The following is a 17,938-nucleotide window of genomic DNA, read 5'->3' as shown; positions in this document are numbered from 1 at the left end:
GAGCCCGCATTAAGGCAACAGCAGTGGAAGTGATAGAAGAGAATTTGACACAGGCAGAACAAATAGCGTTTGGTGACCTCTTGCAGCTGTGGAAATGAGCACTTAGGGAGATCCTTCACTAATGATGTAAGAGTCCTGGTAGATAAGTGCCTTTTTCTGAATCTACTCTTATTTTATTTTATTTTATTTTATTTTATTTTATTTTATTTTATTTATTTACTATTTTATTTTATTTATTTTATTTTAATTAATTAATTAATTTTTACTTTTTTCCCCTCATATTTTTAAGCCAGAGGTAAAGGGACACATTGTAAATTTAGTTTTAGAAATGTTATATTTGACGGGCACCTGGGTGGACTGCATCTGACTCTTGATTTTGGCTCAGGTCACGATCTCAGAATTGTGAGACTGAGCCCCAAGTCAGGCTCATTCTGGGCAGGGAGTCTGCTGCTTAAGATTTTCTTTCTTTCTTTCTCTCTGCCCCTCCTGCGCCTGCTCTTTCTCTCTCTCTCAAAAAAAAATTAAATATATATATATATATATATACATATATATATATATAAAATATATGAAATGACTAAGGAACATTCAAATGGGGATGTTTAAAAGGTAGCAAGATAGAGTAAAATTCTGAAAAGAGATCTGAGCTAAAGATAGACATTTGCAATTTACAGGTACATATGGAATCATCTGGTTTTCTGTTTATTTGTTCTTAACTATAATCATCTTTTTTCCTTCCACAGAATATCTGATTTCCTTTGGAGACTTACTTTCTACTTATTCCCCATTAAATAAAGTCTCAGGAGATTCTTAATCAGGCCAATGGGAGACTTCCAATCTGAATGGGGACCTTGAGGAAAATTACAGAAAGAACAAACATGGCAGGAATGCGTTCATCCTAGCAGCAGGGCACTCCTGATGGGTCTTTCTAGGAGACTGTTCATATCCTATCTGCTCTCTAGCTTCCTTAAGAGTAAGAGGCTGGTTTTATCTTTATCTTATTTTATCTTATTTCCAATTATGATATCCAAATAGCACTCCAATAAATTCACATTTGCTTAATTTAGTCAGAATTGGTGTCTGCTGCTTGAAAACCAAGTATCCTAAATGATAATTTATACATACCTACATGCACACACATGTACCCAAATATATCACAGGACACAGACACAGACGTAGACAAAAGTACCGGAAATGTGCATGGGATAACAAAAAGGAAAAGAGCAAAGGCCAGAACCCTGAAGGATGCTGACATTTAACAAGGCAAGTGAAGAAAGAGAAATTTGAGGGAGAGGCTGAGAAGTAGCTGGAGAGGAGATAGTTTTGTCAAGGATACAAACACCAGGGACTGGGTGGTGAACGGTGGTCAAGAGGCACACTGTAATGCAGGGAATGGCACAAAGTGAGGTTAGGAGGCCTGAATGCTGAGGAAGGTACTGAGAAACCTCCATGACTAAAACAGAATTTTTCTTGGGAAGTAGTGGGAGATAAGAAGCTAGAGTCAGATAACGCATAGTTTTGAATAAGAGGTAGAGAAATTCAGACAGTAGAAACAATGGACAATGAGGACGATAAAAAATGCAGGAGTACTTACTATGTGTCAAGCAACAAATATTTGTTGAATAAAGTCTAACTCCACTCTCTTTTTTTTTTTTCGCTTTCCTTTTAAATATGAGGAAATCACCTCCAGTATCTTCATTCTTAACTCATACTACTTTATGTTTAAAAGGGGGAGGGGCACCTTGGGGCTCAGTCAGTTAAGCCTCTGCCTTCAGCTCTGGTCATGATCCCAGGAATCTGGGATCGACCCCCCTGTTGTCAGGTTTCCTCCTCAGAGGGGAATATGCTTTTCTCTCTCCCTTTGCCCCTCCCCCTCCACCTGTGTTCTCTCTCGCCTGCTCTGCTCTCTGATAAATAAATAAAAAATCTTAAACAATAAATAAAAGGGGGGAATAACTGGAAAACTATATGGTGAGAATTCCTCATAGGATGGTTGATAATTGGTTACTTTTTAGATGTGCACATCTTCTATCTAAGCAAGTCCCTCTAGATCAATGCTGCCAAAGAGAACTTGCTGTCATTGCAAAAAGTTCTGTATCTGTGTGTCCAATACAGTAGTCATTAACCACATGTGGGCACTGAGCATGTTACATGTGCCTGGTGAGGATGAAGTATTGAATTTTTAATTTTATTTAACTTTGAATAGCCATGTGTAGCTAGTGGCTATCTTCCTGAGTAGTGAAGCTCTAGACTGCCTGAATGAATCCAAGGGCAGTGTCATGATGGCTTTTCACCTCTTCTCCTAGCTGCCCTGGATTAGATTATATAAAGTTTAAGGCAATGAGGACAAGATTGGGGGATGCAGAAGAAGGCAGAGAAAAAGCTGCTGATGGAGGCAGCGTTCAAGTCTGTAAAAGTAATTCTATTTTGAAGTCTGTTTCACATATCTATAGCTAATGAAAATACTGTTAGCTCCTTGAAGTCAAGAACCTAAATATATTTCTATTCTGAGGTTTCAGAATTTCTAACTTGATGTGTTTTTTCATATTTGAATTTGCTTGCCTGATGGCCTCTAATTCATGTGTGATACTGTGTTACAGCTTTTCCCTGATTCACGGTGGTTTTCAGGTAATTTCATCAGCTAAAAGAAATAATTCCTACTTTGTTTTCTTTTTATAGTAGCTTTGAATGGACATTTTCCCTGTCATTTCCTCTTCATGTTAAAGTGTTGTGGACTTGTCTCACGCAGCAATAATGAATGTTTACATAAATTAAAGCAGCAGTACTATTCTCTATCTCCAGGTGTGATGTGTTCGGTTTGTTTGTAATCTACTTGCTTTCCATGTTGATCTCTGAAGTTTCTGAAGAATGTATGATGAAGCTAGGATTTAAGTGATCACCATTTTCCTACAGGAACCCCCAAAATCTCAACAACTTGTACACCTTATACTTCTTAGTATCTCAAAAGACATTATATGCAGAAAATAAATTCAATAAAATATTTAATGAATCCAAAGGAGTCCTGAGCCTAACTTTAAACTTGGCACTGAGAAGGCAGACAGAACCAACACAGGAAAACTGGGCAATATGCAAGAATTAGTCTACTAACATCCTGTGGGGTAGAAGAGATAGGCAGTAAATGCTGGGGAAGAGCAGGTCTCCAGAAAGTGCCAAGGGTACTCAAACAGGGGGCTGGTGACAGGTGCCAGACCAGGCAAGGAGATGTGGTAGAAGTTGGAAATAAACCAAAAGTTACTTTTCTTTCTTTAACGTATTTTCCTCTAATAGCTTCCATTTTAAAATTTCAAAATATAGCAAATTTGAAAGAATTCTGTAGTGAACATCCGTACATTCACCACCTAGATTCTACCATAAACATTTTTACCTTACTTGTTACAACACTGTTTCCAAAATATGGTCATGTGTCACACACTCAATTCAGTAGGTTATGAAGAGGATATAATAAAAATCATGGGACTCGATCAGATATGATTAGCATCCCCTCTCGATCCTGTATGCATACACACTCTCAGATAGCAGTCATTTCTATTCAGTTTCAATGACCTATGTCTTTATATATTTTTTATAATCTACAAAATATGTGCATTTCCTTAGTAAAAATCATTAAAACTGACAGTGTAAGTAATACAGTGGTTGTGTCACATGAAGGGAATATGAAGAATTTAGATTCTGAGGGCGAACTGCTACTAGGAGAGTAAAAAATATTTAGCAGCCTGTTAAAAATAAAGGAACAGAGTATGTGAAGGGTTAGAGCAAGAAGTACATATTTAGGTGTCATCTCCTAAAGCAAAGAGCACACAAAGAATTTCTGGGGCTAGAAAAGCCAAGAACTGAATTTTCAGAATATTCTTACATTAGCAGTATTGGCGGAGAGAATCATGGATAATAAAAAAAGAGCAATTAGTTGGGGTAATAGGGGAAAAGGTATATGGGAGCTAGAACATAAAGAGACCCATACAAGTCTGAGTTGTCAGAAAGACTTCACCAGAAAGGAGGGCCTTCAAGCAGGACAAGAAAAGGAGAATTTATTATTTATACAAAATATATTAAAAATATATAAAATATGTGTATATGTGTATATATATATGTATATGTATACGTGTAAGTGTACAAATGAAACTAGGCCTAGAGACAGAAAGGCATACTCTGCTGGGAATGAGTGTGTCCACACACACGTTCGTTAACATTCATGTATGAGAGGGGGCACTTGAGGTGATGAGCTTGCTCGGAAATAAAACATCTGCATTGAGAACAGAGGGAGTGAGGATTAGACAGGAAAAGCTGGGGAGAAAATGACAATAATTACAAGATAACTCAAGTTTAAAGGTTCTTCACTTTAAAAAGTTTAGGAGAGGGTTGTTAGAATATTAAGTTCCCTTATAGTATTTACATAAACAATTAAAAATTTTAATCAGGAAACTTTTTAGGAAAACATCTACTCTGATAAAGTGTGGCATCCCTTACTCAAAAGTGAAATTCTACCATAGATATACATAGATAGCACTAGCAAACTAAATTCTAATGTTTTATGCTCCCAAAGAGTCCCAACCACTCCAGGAATAAACGGCAGAGCCGTGCAGCAGGCTTCAGTTTTCCATCTGACTATATAGAATGCCTTTATGAAAAGTTCTCATATTCATTATTCACATTTAATTCTGAAATAGCCATAACTGTCAAAATAGATTATAAAATAATTATTAAAGGTTTTTGAAAACTTACTATGTTTTAAAATTTATTAATTAGAAGTAAAACATAAAAGATAAAGAAAAAACCAAATTGGCTTAGATCAAAGATTTTGATCATTTTGTGACTAAGTGAGAACAGCTACCTCCAACAGGAGAGGTCCCAGGGACTCCTTTTCTATCACTCCCTGACTGCTCGATGAGATGTCTGATTTCTGCACTTCATCATCAGTTGTGGATTTCTCTATAATAAAGAAATAAAAAGTCACACATCCAAAAAGGGTACATTTCTCCATAATAGCAAGTTTGTGAAGACAAGATTCACCTAATTTAAGATTCAAATAACATCTATTATCTAGGTGATATTTATTAATAGTATTATTTCATCTTAATTATACTCATTTTATGGATGACAAAATTGAGGGTGACAAAGATTGAGTAACGTGTTGCATATCATATAACTAATAAATGGCAACAGGAAAATTTGAATTCTAACCTATTAAGTCCAGTGTTCCAACAGTGGGAAAAACAGTATAAATACATAGCCTTTTGAAAAAGTCTACACCAAAAGTTTTTAAGAAATGACCAAATTGTAGAAGAATGATGATTTCCTCCATTTTTATACTTTTCTGATTTTATCAATTGCCACTGAATAGTGAACAAATGCTCTTTCCTTTAAAGCCTGCATGAATTAGCTAACCTTTCACATTCATGTCATGGCAATCTGATTGATAAACCCATAACCGTTAAATGATCCTGAAATTCTTTTGTGCAATGATGCTATGCTGGAAAAGTCATCCATCATCTTAAAGCAGCACCATACTTAAATAAGTTTCCAATCTGTCAAACTAGTTAGTTAGCCAAAAACCAAATGTGGTATTATTGAATACAGATATCATTTTTTCACTTTAAAATATGAACTATTTCATATATTACAAAAAAAAAAGACAGAAAATGACATAGCATACGTTCACATAGCCACTGTTCATTTTTCACAGATGTTAACATTTGCTTCAGGTCCTTCCTTTTTAAAAAATAAATGTTGCACACAGAACTAATGCTCTGCCACCATTTCTCCTCTGTCCCTTTTCAGAAATAACCAGCATTCTGAGGTCAGTGTAATAATTTCTAAGCTGTTTTTATTATTTAAGTACACATGTATGATTTCATGAATAATAGATTGTTTTGTGTCTTAAAGTTTACATAAATATAGAATTTTTCCAACTTACTTTCGTCAATCAATATCATGTTTGAGATTTAAGCACATTGATATAGATTTGATTCATTCATTTGAACTGGTATATAGTATTATATTATACGAACAACTCACAGATTTCCTAGTTCACTATTAACAAACCTTTGACTATCACAGTGCTATAATAAACTATTTTCAGTATTTCCTTTTTTGTACATGTGTGACAGGTTTCTTTAGGGTAAATACTAAAAGTGAAGTTGCTAGATCATATAGGGTCTGTGTATTTTCTATATTAGTAAGTTTGGGGCAGCTAGGGGGTTCAGTTGGTTAAGCATCTGCCTTCAGCTCTGGACATGATTCTGGAGCTGCAGAATCCAGCCTAGTTTCAGGTTCCCTGCTCAGCAGGAAGCCTGCTTCTCCCTCTCCCTCTGCGACACCCCCCACCCTCTGCTTGTGCGCGCTCTCAAATAAATAGGTAAAATCTTAAAAAAAAAAAAAAAAAAGTGCTAAGTTTGATAGATTGTTCTCTAAAGAAAATGTACCCCTGGTCATGTTCATGGGTTTTTATTTTTCTTTATCTGCATGGACAGTTGCTGTCACAATTTTTGTGTGTGTGTTTGTGTGTGTGTGTGTGTGTGTGAATCTAATGGGTGTAAAATGTCATCTCATATAGTATTCATAGAAACAGCTTTACTCAGCTACAATTCACATAGCATGCCATTCATGCATTTAAAGCATACAATTCAATGGTTTTTTGTATATTCACAGTTGTGCAACCACCTTACAATGCATTTTAGAACATATTCATCATCTCAAAAAGAAACCTTGTGTTCTTCAGCAGAGTCACTCCCCATTTTCCCAAAACTCCCAAGCCCTGTGCCAACCACCAATCTACTTTCAATCTCTATGGATTTGCCTATTCTGGACATTTTATATAAATGGAAACATACTTGTGTGGTCCTATGTGATGGCTTCTTTTGCTTGGCCTATTTTCAAGGTTAATCCATATTGAGGCATTTGTCAATACTTAATTCCTTTTTGTTGCCAAATAATATTCCACTGTATAAGTATACCTCATTTTACTTATCCATTAATCAACTGATAGATATATGGGTTGTTTCCAGTTTTCAGCTATTTATGAATAGTGATATTATAGATATTTGTGTGCAAGTTTTCATGTGGACATATGTTTTCATTTGTCTCAGGTATATACCTACAAATGGAATTGCTGGACAATATGGTGGAACTACTGGACTGTTTTCCAAAGCGGCTGCACAATTTTATTTTTCATTCTTACCAGCAGCATATAGGGGTTCCAATTTCTCCCATCCTTACCAACGGGTGTTATCTGTCTTTTTGATGATAGCTATCTTATCTCATTGTGGTTTTGATTTGCATTTCCCTGATGGCTAATGATAACGAGCATATTTTTCCTGTGCTAATTTATTAGTCACTTACAGGTCTTTGGAGAATGTCTATTCAGAGCCTTTGCCTATTTTTTAATTGGGCTTTTTATTATTATGGTATAGAAGTTTCTCATTTATTTCTAAGATCTACTTCCTTCATCAATTGATATTTTTATAGTATTAAAACACAGGTTTTTGTGTTTTAAACAAGTTTGCAAAAAAACATAAACCATCAAGTCCAAGTAAATTAAATAACTGTGTGAAAAGCAAAACATCTAAAATTTTAGGCAAATCCTAAGGCAGGAGTAGCTAAGTGACCTACTTTCTGGCTTAAGGAATGTGAACAGAAATGACATGCAATTTCTGGGTCTTATCCTTAAAAGGAAAGAAGCATGCCTTCCCATTTTCTTCTTCCCCCTTCTTGTCAGCTGGGATATGGACAGGTGAGCCATGTCTAACCATGTGAGTAATGGTAATATACTAGGAATGACACAGCAAAAAAGATGGGAGGAATCACAACCTCTGACACATACATAGATTATCTTGTTAAAGCTACTGTGTTTGGGGTCTCTTGTTACAGTAGCCTAGCCTATAATTGTAGCTAATATATTCTGTATTTCCCAATAACATGTTTATTTGCTATATCTTGATTATGTTCATGACAGACATTACTGACATGCAATCATAAAAAGACTTGAACTTACATCAACCTTCTACACATATATTTCTCCCTCCCTGCCTCCCTCCATTCTCCCAATATAGTTACAAGAATTTTTAGAGCTATCAGTATTTAACGTCTATGTTACTGCAGCTACATAAATATACGGTTCACAAATGAGCCAAGGTATGTGCTACAATTTACATTTCTTATATTTTGTGTTTTAGTTTTTTTTTTTTTTATCTCTAAACTGTCCCCAAGAGCTGAAAAATTCCTCTCAATTTGGTCAGTCATCAGATATTCTTCCTTTTTTTTTTTTTTTTAAATGGAACTATTCCTCCTGGAGACCCATATCTACCTGCTTCAACTGGGACTGGCTACATTTTTAGGCAGATGTACAACTGTAGTTCTAAGTCTCCTTCTATCTTTCTTCTGTTAAGATTCTATGGTTCCCTTGGATTAAGATCTTATGCCTTTCTTTCTTGGTTTACTACCTTGGTTTTGGTAGCTACTTCTGAAAAAAGTACACAAAAAAACTTTTCAACTGAGGCTTACATCTGAAAATGTCTTTATTTTGCACTCATACTTCATTTGGGTACACACAGAATTCCAGGTTTAGAACTCTCATTTTTCAGTGCTGCTATTCAGAAATCTAGATACATTCTGAAAATCTAGTATGCACCTATTTTTTCTTTCTCTTGTTTTTTCTCTGTAGTGTCTAAAAATTGTGCATTGGTATGGGTTTTTTCTTTTTTCCTTTCTTTTTTATTCACTGTGTTGGGCACTATATGAGTGCTTTCAATCTGGAAACCCACACTGCTCTAATTCTGAGAAGTGTTTTGTTTTGTTTTTATATCATTACTCTTGTAATTTCCTCCCTTCTATTTGGTCTGTTCTTTTTTTCTGGAATTAATCATATGTTACACCTCCTGAACTAATCCCATAATTCCCATCTTTGCTTTCCACTGCTTATCTTTTTACTTTATTTTCTAAGGGATTTTTTCACACTATCTTTCAACTCTTCATCTATTTATTCAACAAATATTCATGAAAGTCTACTACATAGCCAGGAATTGTTTTAGAGATGGAGAACACAATTATGAGCAAACAAAAATCCTCACCCTTAGGGGGCTCTAGTGGGAGTAGGGAGAAAATGTGGATAGAGGAGGCAAGACAGGGAACTGATTTTGTCATGTTGACCCATTCCCAATGGTCAGTGTCTGTGTGTCTTTTCCTTTGGACTGCTCAGGATCCCCAGAGGAGTCCTCTCACCTCTAACTTAGGGAGCATGAGTCAGGCTGTCAGGGTTTAAGATCAAGCAGCAAGGAGACATACAGCCTCTTACTGGCTTTCCCCTGCAGACTTAAAATACCAGTTTCTCCTGTCTGCTCAATCGGCTGTCACTAGACAATTGACTTTCCAGCTTATAAAATCTTAAAATCCTGTCACTTTAATCATTACAACTATATTTGTTTATAATCTTTTCACATTGCTGCTCTTAATCTGAAGTTCTTTTGGGACTATTCCTTATGTTTGTTATTTGGGGTCCTACTTACTGTGTAGATTGTTTCCTCATATGTCATTTAAAGTTTTAGCATAAAATCACCTTGGGAGCAATTTTTCTTTGGGAATGTCTTGGGGCCAAGTGTGGGAGTCTTTCTCCAAAGTGCTCTGCCTTTGTGTCTCTTTTAACTCTTTGCTAGGGATTTTGTGGTGTGGGGTCCTCAGTAAATATGGCTAGTATAAATATGAATCATAAAAAAAAAATGAGAGTCTTCTCAGAGGAGACTGTTTCCCACACCCAGAGCCAAGGCAGAGACCAACTTATTTTTCAGATGGAGGGAGTTACCTACAACTGAGCTACTGTCTTTCAACACTGTGCCAAAGCTTCAGGTCTGACACCACAACTTATGTTTCTTGACTCTATCCCCTATGGTACCAGGTTCTATAACCTCCCAAGGCAACAAGTGTTCAAGTTAAATTAATAAGCCTTGTTGTTATAACAAGAAGGCTCTCAGATTCATGTTATAAAATAAAGACCATCTAAACAAAAATGTTTAATAAAATTATGAAATTCAAAGCAATTTCTTAATAATAAAAAAATAAAATCACATATTATAAAGGTCCTTATAAAAAAAGCACACAGCCATGGTTTTGTTTTGTTTACCTTGTTCCATTCTCTTCATTAACTGTATCTGATCGACTGTCTTCTTCAAAATCTTGCATTTGTCTGGTTTTACACTCAAACTGTCAATGTCACTGATGTTGGCAGATAGTAACTCAGCTAGCTCTTCTAAATATTTATTTTCTTGCTCCCTGCGTCTCTTTTCAGTGCTGTTCCACAAAGAAAAACCAGTTAGTGTACATTTCTATCATCATACTTCCTTCTCTGTTCAAGTACTTAATATTAACAACCTTATAGAGATCTGTAATTTTATCTGAAATATAAAGTCAGATTTTGAAAACAATCTAAATTCACATCTGAAAAACAGATACTCCAAAATACCAAAGTGCAGAAGACAATTCTGGCCAAAATACATAAAAAGAAAAACTGCCATCACAGATGTATTTCCTCCTTAATGATGTAAATGTATCAAATATTTCAAATAGCCAATGAATGTTAAACATTAAAAGGAAGCAGACAGTACATATACAAGTTGCACTTGGAATTTATTTTATATTCTAAATAATAACTCCTTGAAATAGAAGATGTGAATTTTCAAATAACTTTGATATATATAAATTAAGCAGTGAGATTATACTAGTTCAAATAAGTTATGCTCGGAAATCTGAAAAACTCATTTCTAATAAACTCTTAATTCGTATAATGATTAGACCATTAGTTGGTCCTCATCAAAAAGAAAGGAGTATCCATCCAAAAAGTAAAATAAAAAGAATAATAGATCAATAATTAGAGATAAGGTACAGAGAATGTCTTTTGTATACAACTTTGTTCTAAAAAAATAGAAAAGACATCTATTTATAGGTTCTCATAAATGTAATACAATCAATTTTGATTTATCTGGAAGCAAAATAATGAGAACAAAGGATAATAGTGCAAACAGCTAGCATTTTATATTCATTCAAATGAAGTGAATGAATATCGTTCACTTTTGTTTTCCAGTCTTTACTCCTGGTTTAATTAGCCAAATCATCAGGCAACTTGCTTTATGTAATACATGCAAAGACAGTGAAGTATTACTTTGAAATGAATTTTTCCATTATCAAATTAACATAATAAGAAAGACTGGTCACAAATAGCTCTTTGTTTTAATAAGCAGCAATCAAAAACATCTGGTATAATGGTAGAAAAAAGAGGTGAAAAGAGGGAAAGATCAGTTGCTTTTTAAAAAGTTCATAATTGACAATTAAAATACCACTTTTCGTAATAAAAAAACACGATAAAAGCAATAGCATTTCCATAACAATGTAGTAAGTTGAAAAGAACCAAGTCAACCAATCAAATGTATTTAACTACATAAAACAAAATACTACAAAATGGTACACATCCCAAAACATAACCAAATTTTAAAACCATAATAATCACATTGTCTTTATCTTTAAAGCCTTTCATTATTGAGTTATTAGTCTCATTTTACTTAGTAAAACTTTATCTGAGAATTTCCAGATAGTATATGCAGCAAGGTATTTTGACAAACTTCACACCAAGGTGTTGAAAACATGAAGAAAATGAGTAACACACATTTTCATATATGCAAGGTTCCAGAGAACCCCATGTCTGCAAATTGACAAGTATTTAAGAGGACACCTGTTTTTGCCTTAGAGAAACTAATTCATACTACACTTATTTTGTAGATTCAGTTTAAAGTATGATCTGTTTAAATCCAGGAGTCTAAATTCCAATATGAGTAAATTGGATTCATGTGGTGGAACTCTCAAATCTGTTTTTGACATTAAGTTTTATGTAAAACTGAAATGCCTGACACCACTGTAGAGTAAAAGAAAGTGATAGAAAGGCAGGATAGTCAGACAGAGAGGTGAGAGAGGAAGCAAGAAGCTAAGAGTAACGAAATGCTGAGGTGTCTATAAAATGACTTAAGAATGAAACTAGGAAAATCACCACAAAATGAAGTAACGAATAAGCAAGGACAGAAAATGAGAGCAGATATATTCAAATAAAGTTAAAACTGAAGAAGGGGCGGGTGTGACAAAAAATTTCTACCTTAATGGAAAAGAAGGTTTCCTTTATTACTCTGGGCCACCTACATTTCACCAGCCCAACAGACTTCCATTGATCTGGCACACATGCTAGTTAACAAAGCTATGAATTAACTCCTCATGTATCTTTTGTTTTCAACTACTAGCTTTTTCATAAATGTTCCTCTGCTTATTATGTGCCAGATAACCTTGTAGTATGTACCAGGGACCCACGGTTAAATTAGAGGTAGCCCCAATTAGTGTGAGAATAAAGAAAAGGAGCTATTACACTGACAAGACTGTAATACTACAGAAGCTCACAGAGGTAGCACCTAGACCTAGAGAATGAATTGTCCCAACCCAGCCAGTAGAGAGGGATTGGTTTCAGGGTGGAGGAGGCAAACAAACCCAGCTTTTTCAAAGATATAAAATGAGAATGAAAATGTCAAGTTAAAGAACCTGTAAGTAGTTCAGCATGGCTGATGTATAAATAAGAAACAAAAGGGCAAGAGATGAGGACCAGGCCCAATCATGAGGGCTCTTGCATACACCATGATAAAGAGCATGTATATTGCTTAAAAGCACAAGTTGAAACTTCCTCAGTCATTTATTAGCTATGTAACCCTGGGCAAGTTACCTGGGCAGCAATTTACCTTTTCTAAGCTTCAATTTCTTTAACTGCAAAACAAGGATGATGACATTAATTATCTCCCAGAATTTTGTGAGGATTAAAGATGTAAAACGCTTGGCAGAATTCCTGGCTATTAGTTCAATAAATGTTATCTATTATCAACATTTTGGCTATGATTATTTATTTTCAGGGTAAGAGGAAGCCCAGAGGGTTTTAGAAGAATGTGTGGCATGACCAGATTTGTAAGCTCCCTGAAGATAGAAAACATGCCTCATTTCACTTATATCCTTATAACATCATGCACACCATGCTGGTTGAATAGCAGGCACTTAATAAAGCACTTGTTGAGCTGAATTAGAAATGTTATACAGGCACAAGGCACAGCTATCCACTATTTTGAGACCAGCATTTTAATCCCCATTCTCCAGTAGAGTTAAGGAATGGAGAAAAGAGAATAGGAGGATATATGAGACATCTCATCCCATCAAACAATTACTAAGAAACTCTATCAGGGCTCATGGGCACAAGGGCTCTCAATACCCTAAAATATAACGTACACTTTTATGATTAATGAGTTCAAAATCTGTTTAAAGTGACAGCAGATAACAAACCAAAAGAAACATGACAAGGTGGTATTCATGTGCAAACTCCAGTTTCAAAATCACAAAGTTTTGGTTTACCATATCAAAAATATCAATTGAAAACTAAAGCCCACACTTATAAACCTGAAGGAGAGAATGTTCTCAAACATTCTGAAAGCAAACATACAAGGATAAGGATTATCCTTACCATATAAGGATTATCTTTAAAACATCTGAGAATAATATATTAGTTTTTTGATATTTATAATAACATGATTATGTAGGTACAAAAAATATCAAAGTTTTATAAATAAACCATAAAACAAATAAGAAAGTTCAGAACATTAGACCAATAATCCCAAATCATTAGTATTCCTGTATATTAAAAATTGCCAATTAGAAGGTGCAATAGACAAAATTATATCACTTCTAAAAGCAATAAAAATTCTGTGATACCCTGGAATTATCTAACTAAAGACGGGCTAGTTGTTCAAAGAGCAAAATTATAAACTATTGCTGAAGAACAGTGAAGACTTGAATAAGTGAACAGCCTTTATATTTACAAATAAGAACACTCTAGAATCTGGAGTCTAGAAAATAAAAATGTCATTTCTCTCCCAATTTAATGCACAAAAGTAAATGAAATTCTAATCTAGATCCCAGGAGTATTTTTCCCCCCAGGGGAAACTTATAAAACTGATTTTAAAATCTGAATGGAATGGTAAAGGGACAAGAACAGGGAAAACAATTTTGAAAAATGACAAAAAAGAATGTCCTGCCCCTTCAGATATCAAGGTGACTGTCATAAGAAGGTTCGAAACTAGATCTCTATCTATTCAGGAACTCAGTTCATGATAAAGGTAACAGCACAAAAGCAGGGAAAGGATAGGGTCATTCATAACCACTTCTATTCTACGTAGGAAAAAATAAAACTATATCATACACAAAAATAAATTCCAGATTGATTACAACTTTAAATATTTATTAGAAGAAAATATGTAAAAATGCAGTGAAGGTCTTGAAGTAGAGGGGAAAATATTCTTTAATAAGACCCCCCTCCCATGAGCTTGACACATGAAAACTGAAGGTTTTAAAATATGTCAAAAGATTTCAAAAACAGAGTTAGACTGGGAGACAGCATATGAATCAAGTTTAAGCAACAAATAGTAGTACCTAGAAAATTAAACATAACTCTTACAAATAAAAAGGACAAACACCTTAGCAGGAATATGGGCAAAAGATATAACCAGGAAATTCACAGAAGAGGAAAACAAAAACCATGATCAATGTATCTAGTCATCAGTGAAATATACTTGAAACTGTAACCCCACACACATCAATCAGATTGGCAAAGAGTTAAAATGAGGAGAGAGAGTAGTGTGGGTAAGGATGTGAAAAAAAAAAAAACAAAACTCTGGATGCTTATTATTTGAAGAGCGATGTGGTAGTTACCTAGTTAACAAAAAAATGTACACAGATCCAAAAAAAAAATATGTACACAGATCCTAAAGGAACTCTTACGTATGAAGTAGAAGGTGTATATGAGGATGTTCGCTGCAGTGCTAGCAGTAAGAGAGAAAATTTCTAACAAAAAGCTTGTTTATCTATAGGGAAGCTCTCTTCTGTAGAGAAATGGATTTTTCAAATGGTGTACATCTGTAATATAATATTTAATCAAAAGGTGACAGGACTGAATCTATGTGCTTATATCTCAAGATGCATGCTGCAAAGAGCGTATAATAGGAAAATATATATGCTATACAGTATTGTACAATATATATTTACTCACCAATCCTTTTATATACATAATTATTAAAAATGGAGAAATTAATTGCAGACAGATCAATTTAATCATTAATTATTTTACTACCTTTTTTCAGACTATGCAAATATGATAAAATATTAACAAAATACTAACAATACCATAAAATATATGTGATGAGTATAGATACTTTCTTAGCGTCTATACTTTTATAGATTTAAATTCCCCCAAATAAAAAAATTAAATCCAAAAAACATAGTTTTAATTATTTATTCTTAAGTTTTCCTTTGTAAACGACTGACTTTGTTATATACAGATAGAAATAAGAACATTTACTCTGACAACATAAATCTGGATTGTATCTTGATATCCTCTGAGCATCTGGAGACTTACCTGTGGTTATGAGTACTTAGGTTATGATCTCTCTATGATAGTTCTCTGAACTGATTAACTTTTCTCTTTCCAGCTTCTAGGCATTCTCGTTAAAATCCTTTACTTTCCTTGCCATGAGAAAAAAAGCATGTAATCCAGTGACAAAAGAGTCTTTTGTCACTTCAACTCTCTAGATCAGCTATTATCAACTGGGGCCATATTGCTTTCCCCATCCTTGGGAAATACTGACAGACATTTGATAATGTTTGAAGACATTTCTGGCAATCACAACTGATATGACATTTTGGTTATCACAAATGATATAAAGATGCTACTGGCCTTTAGTGTGAAAGCCCAGGATATTGCTAAACATCCTACAATACAGGATAGTGCCCTACAACAAAGAATTATTTGGCTGACAATGACAATAGTGTGAAAGGCTGAGAAAGCTTGCTTGCTTTAGATCCTAGAAGGTGAATGGATCCCCACTCTTCTCCTCTCAGGTAGAAAGCTGCTCTTTTGATGTGATTGCGGTTCCTTTTCTATCTGGAATTTGTTAGAGTCTCCTTAGCAGTAATTCTCTTTTAGCCAATTGAAGGTGATCATATTCCTTACAATATACAAATATTTAATTTCATAAATAGAGATCCTTTAAAATCCTAACATTATAACAATATATTTCTTTGTTCTACTAAGACCATAATGTTCTAAGATAGCAATTAAAGATGTACAATGAATTTATCTATTCACTTGACAAATACCTACTGTGTCGTTACTCTACATAATCCAAATACTATGCTACAAACTAGGGATAAAACGGTAAGAACAGACAAGGTCCTTACCAAATGGTAGTCTAAGTGTGTAGTGGAGAAGCCAAGGATTTGTGAAATAATCACATAATTAGTAAAAACTTGAATTTATGGATCAGAGCTATAGACATAATGTGAGACAGATACACGAATGAGGGAGATTTAATATGATAGTTATGGAAATAAAGCTTCTTTTAAGGTGGTAATATCTAAGCTGGCATCTGGATAACATACAGGTGTTCTATAGGTTCCAGGAAATCTAGAGGGAGCAAGCATGTGGAAAGGCCCTGGGGGAAGCAAGACAGCATGGTAAGTCTAAGGGACTCAAAGAAGACAAGTAAACTTGGAGTAGATGGAACAGGAGCTCTAAAATGTCAATAAAATTGATAAAGAAGTTCTCTCAGATATACACTAAGAAAAGAGTGTTCCTACCTTGATGCCAGAGTGTCACATGGCGATCCTTTCCTCTTATGTGAATCTGGGTTAGCAGGGTCGGATGAACTGTCCCCGAGGCCACTCATGTTGAAAAACTTCACACCTAAAAAGGAAGGACAACAATAAGAAATCTACCCTGGTGAGCTTTCTAACCACAAGGGAGGAGGAGGCTCCCTTAGGTTAGAAGATATCTAAACTTTGTAGTCTCTCAATGAATAGCTAATTACAGCTGTCATAAAAACCACTACATCTATACAAAAGCATAGAGTTAGTGTTTCTATAATTTCTTTTCTGTATCTATAAAACAAAATTAATAAGCCCTTATGAAATCATAAAGGTCAATTAGGATGAAAATATTATTAGAATCATGAAGTAGATACTGAAATTTTTTCAGAGAAAAAACATCACTTTTAGATGTAAATGTAAAAACAATGTATAATTTGGAGTCAGATATTTTTTATGTTCATTTTAGGTTATACTTTTAAAAGAATTTTAAACAACTTTTATTCATAAGGTTTGGGATGTTATACAATAGGGAAAATAAATAATACATATACAAATGAAGTTAAAGCGATGAACTAGATTTGGTACTTACCAACTTTGAATTCTATACTCCTAACCTTGTGTCTATGTAGTCAGGCGACAAAGATCAAATGTTTAGTCATGTTAGGATCTTGGTATAGATGCCAGAGAACACAAAGTCATTTCCCTGAGCATGCCAGCCAGGTCTCTCTCTCACATGTTGTGCCAGTTAGTGACTGCACTTACAGATCCCTTCTGACCTGTCCCTATCAACCACTATTCTTCATAGAATCCCTAACGACACTCAGAATTATATTCCTGGCCTTATATTTATCACTACCTTTGTATTTTATTAGTGCCAAACAACACACCTCCTCCATTCTTTTTCACTCCACCTATTCTTGTAAAAGGAAAGAAAATTCTTGTTAAATGGGAAAAACCTTTAACTTTTCCTTAAATTATAAAATTATTAAGCCACAGCGATGGCAGCTGTGCTTCTAAAGTTTCTTACAAAAAAGGCCACGATCCTTGAGAATCTCTCACATGGTTTTAGTTAATACATCTAGTAAATCCTTTTCCTCTTGTCCTAAAACTTACTCTTACTGTCTCTAGCCCTTTCTCCATACCAAAGATTGTCAATCTCCCTTTCAGTTATAAATAGCATCTAAAATTCTAATCACAATTTTATTATTTCATGCAACCAAAA

At 34.6% G+C, this 17,938-nt stretch overlaps 1 protein-coding gene across 5 annotated transcripts in view; it reads right to left on the bottom strand.

The window, feature by feature from the left end:
• NCOA1 (nuclear receptor coactivator 1) overlaps positions 1-17,938 on the bottom strand; it is a 243,507-nt gene that overhangs the window by 78,408 nt on the left and 147,161 nt on the right. For all 5 annotated transcript variants that reach the window (XM_038560934.1, XM_038560932.1, XM_038560933.1 and 2 more), the window contains exons 4-6: positions 16,708-16,813; positions 10,130-10,296; positions 4,850-4,947 (exon numbers count right to left, since the gene is read on the bottom strand). In XM_038560934.1, coding sequence (XP_038416862.1) covers positions 4,850-4,947; positions 10,130-10,296; positions 16,708-16,796 — 354 coding nt within the window. In that variant the 5' untranslated portion in view covers positions 16,797-16,813. The remainder of the gene's footprint in view (positions 1-4,849; positions 4,948-10,129; positions 10,297-16,707; positions 16,814-17,938) is intronic.

Source organism: Canis lupus, chromosome 17, assembly GCF_011100685.1.
Source record: "Canis lupus familiaris isolate Mischka breed German Shepherd chromosome 17, alternate assembly UU_Cfam_GSD_1.0, whole genome shotgun sequence".
Taxonomy (NCBI): domain Eukaryota; kingdom Metazoa; phylum Chordata; class Mammalia; order Carnivora; family Canidae; genus Canis; species Canis lupus.
The sequence above is the reverse complement of the archived record's forward strand: the minus strand, read 5'-3'. Positions and strand labels throughout refer to the sequence as shown.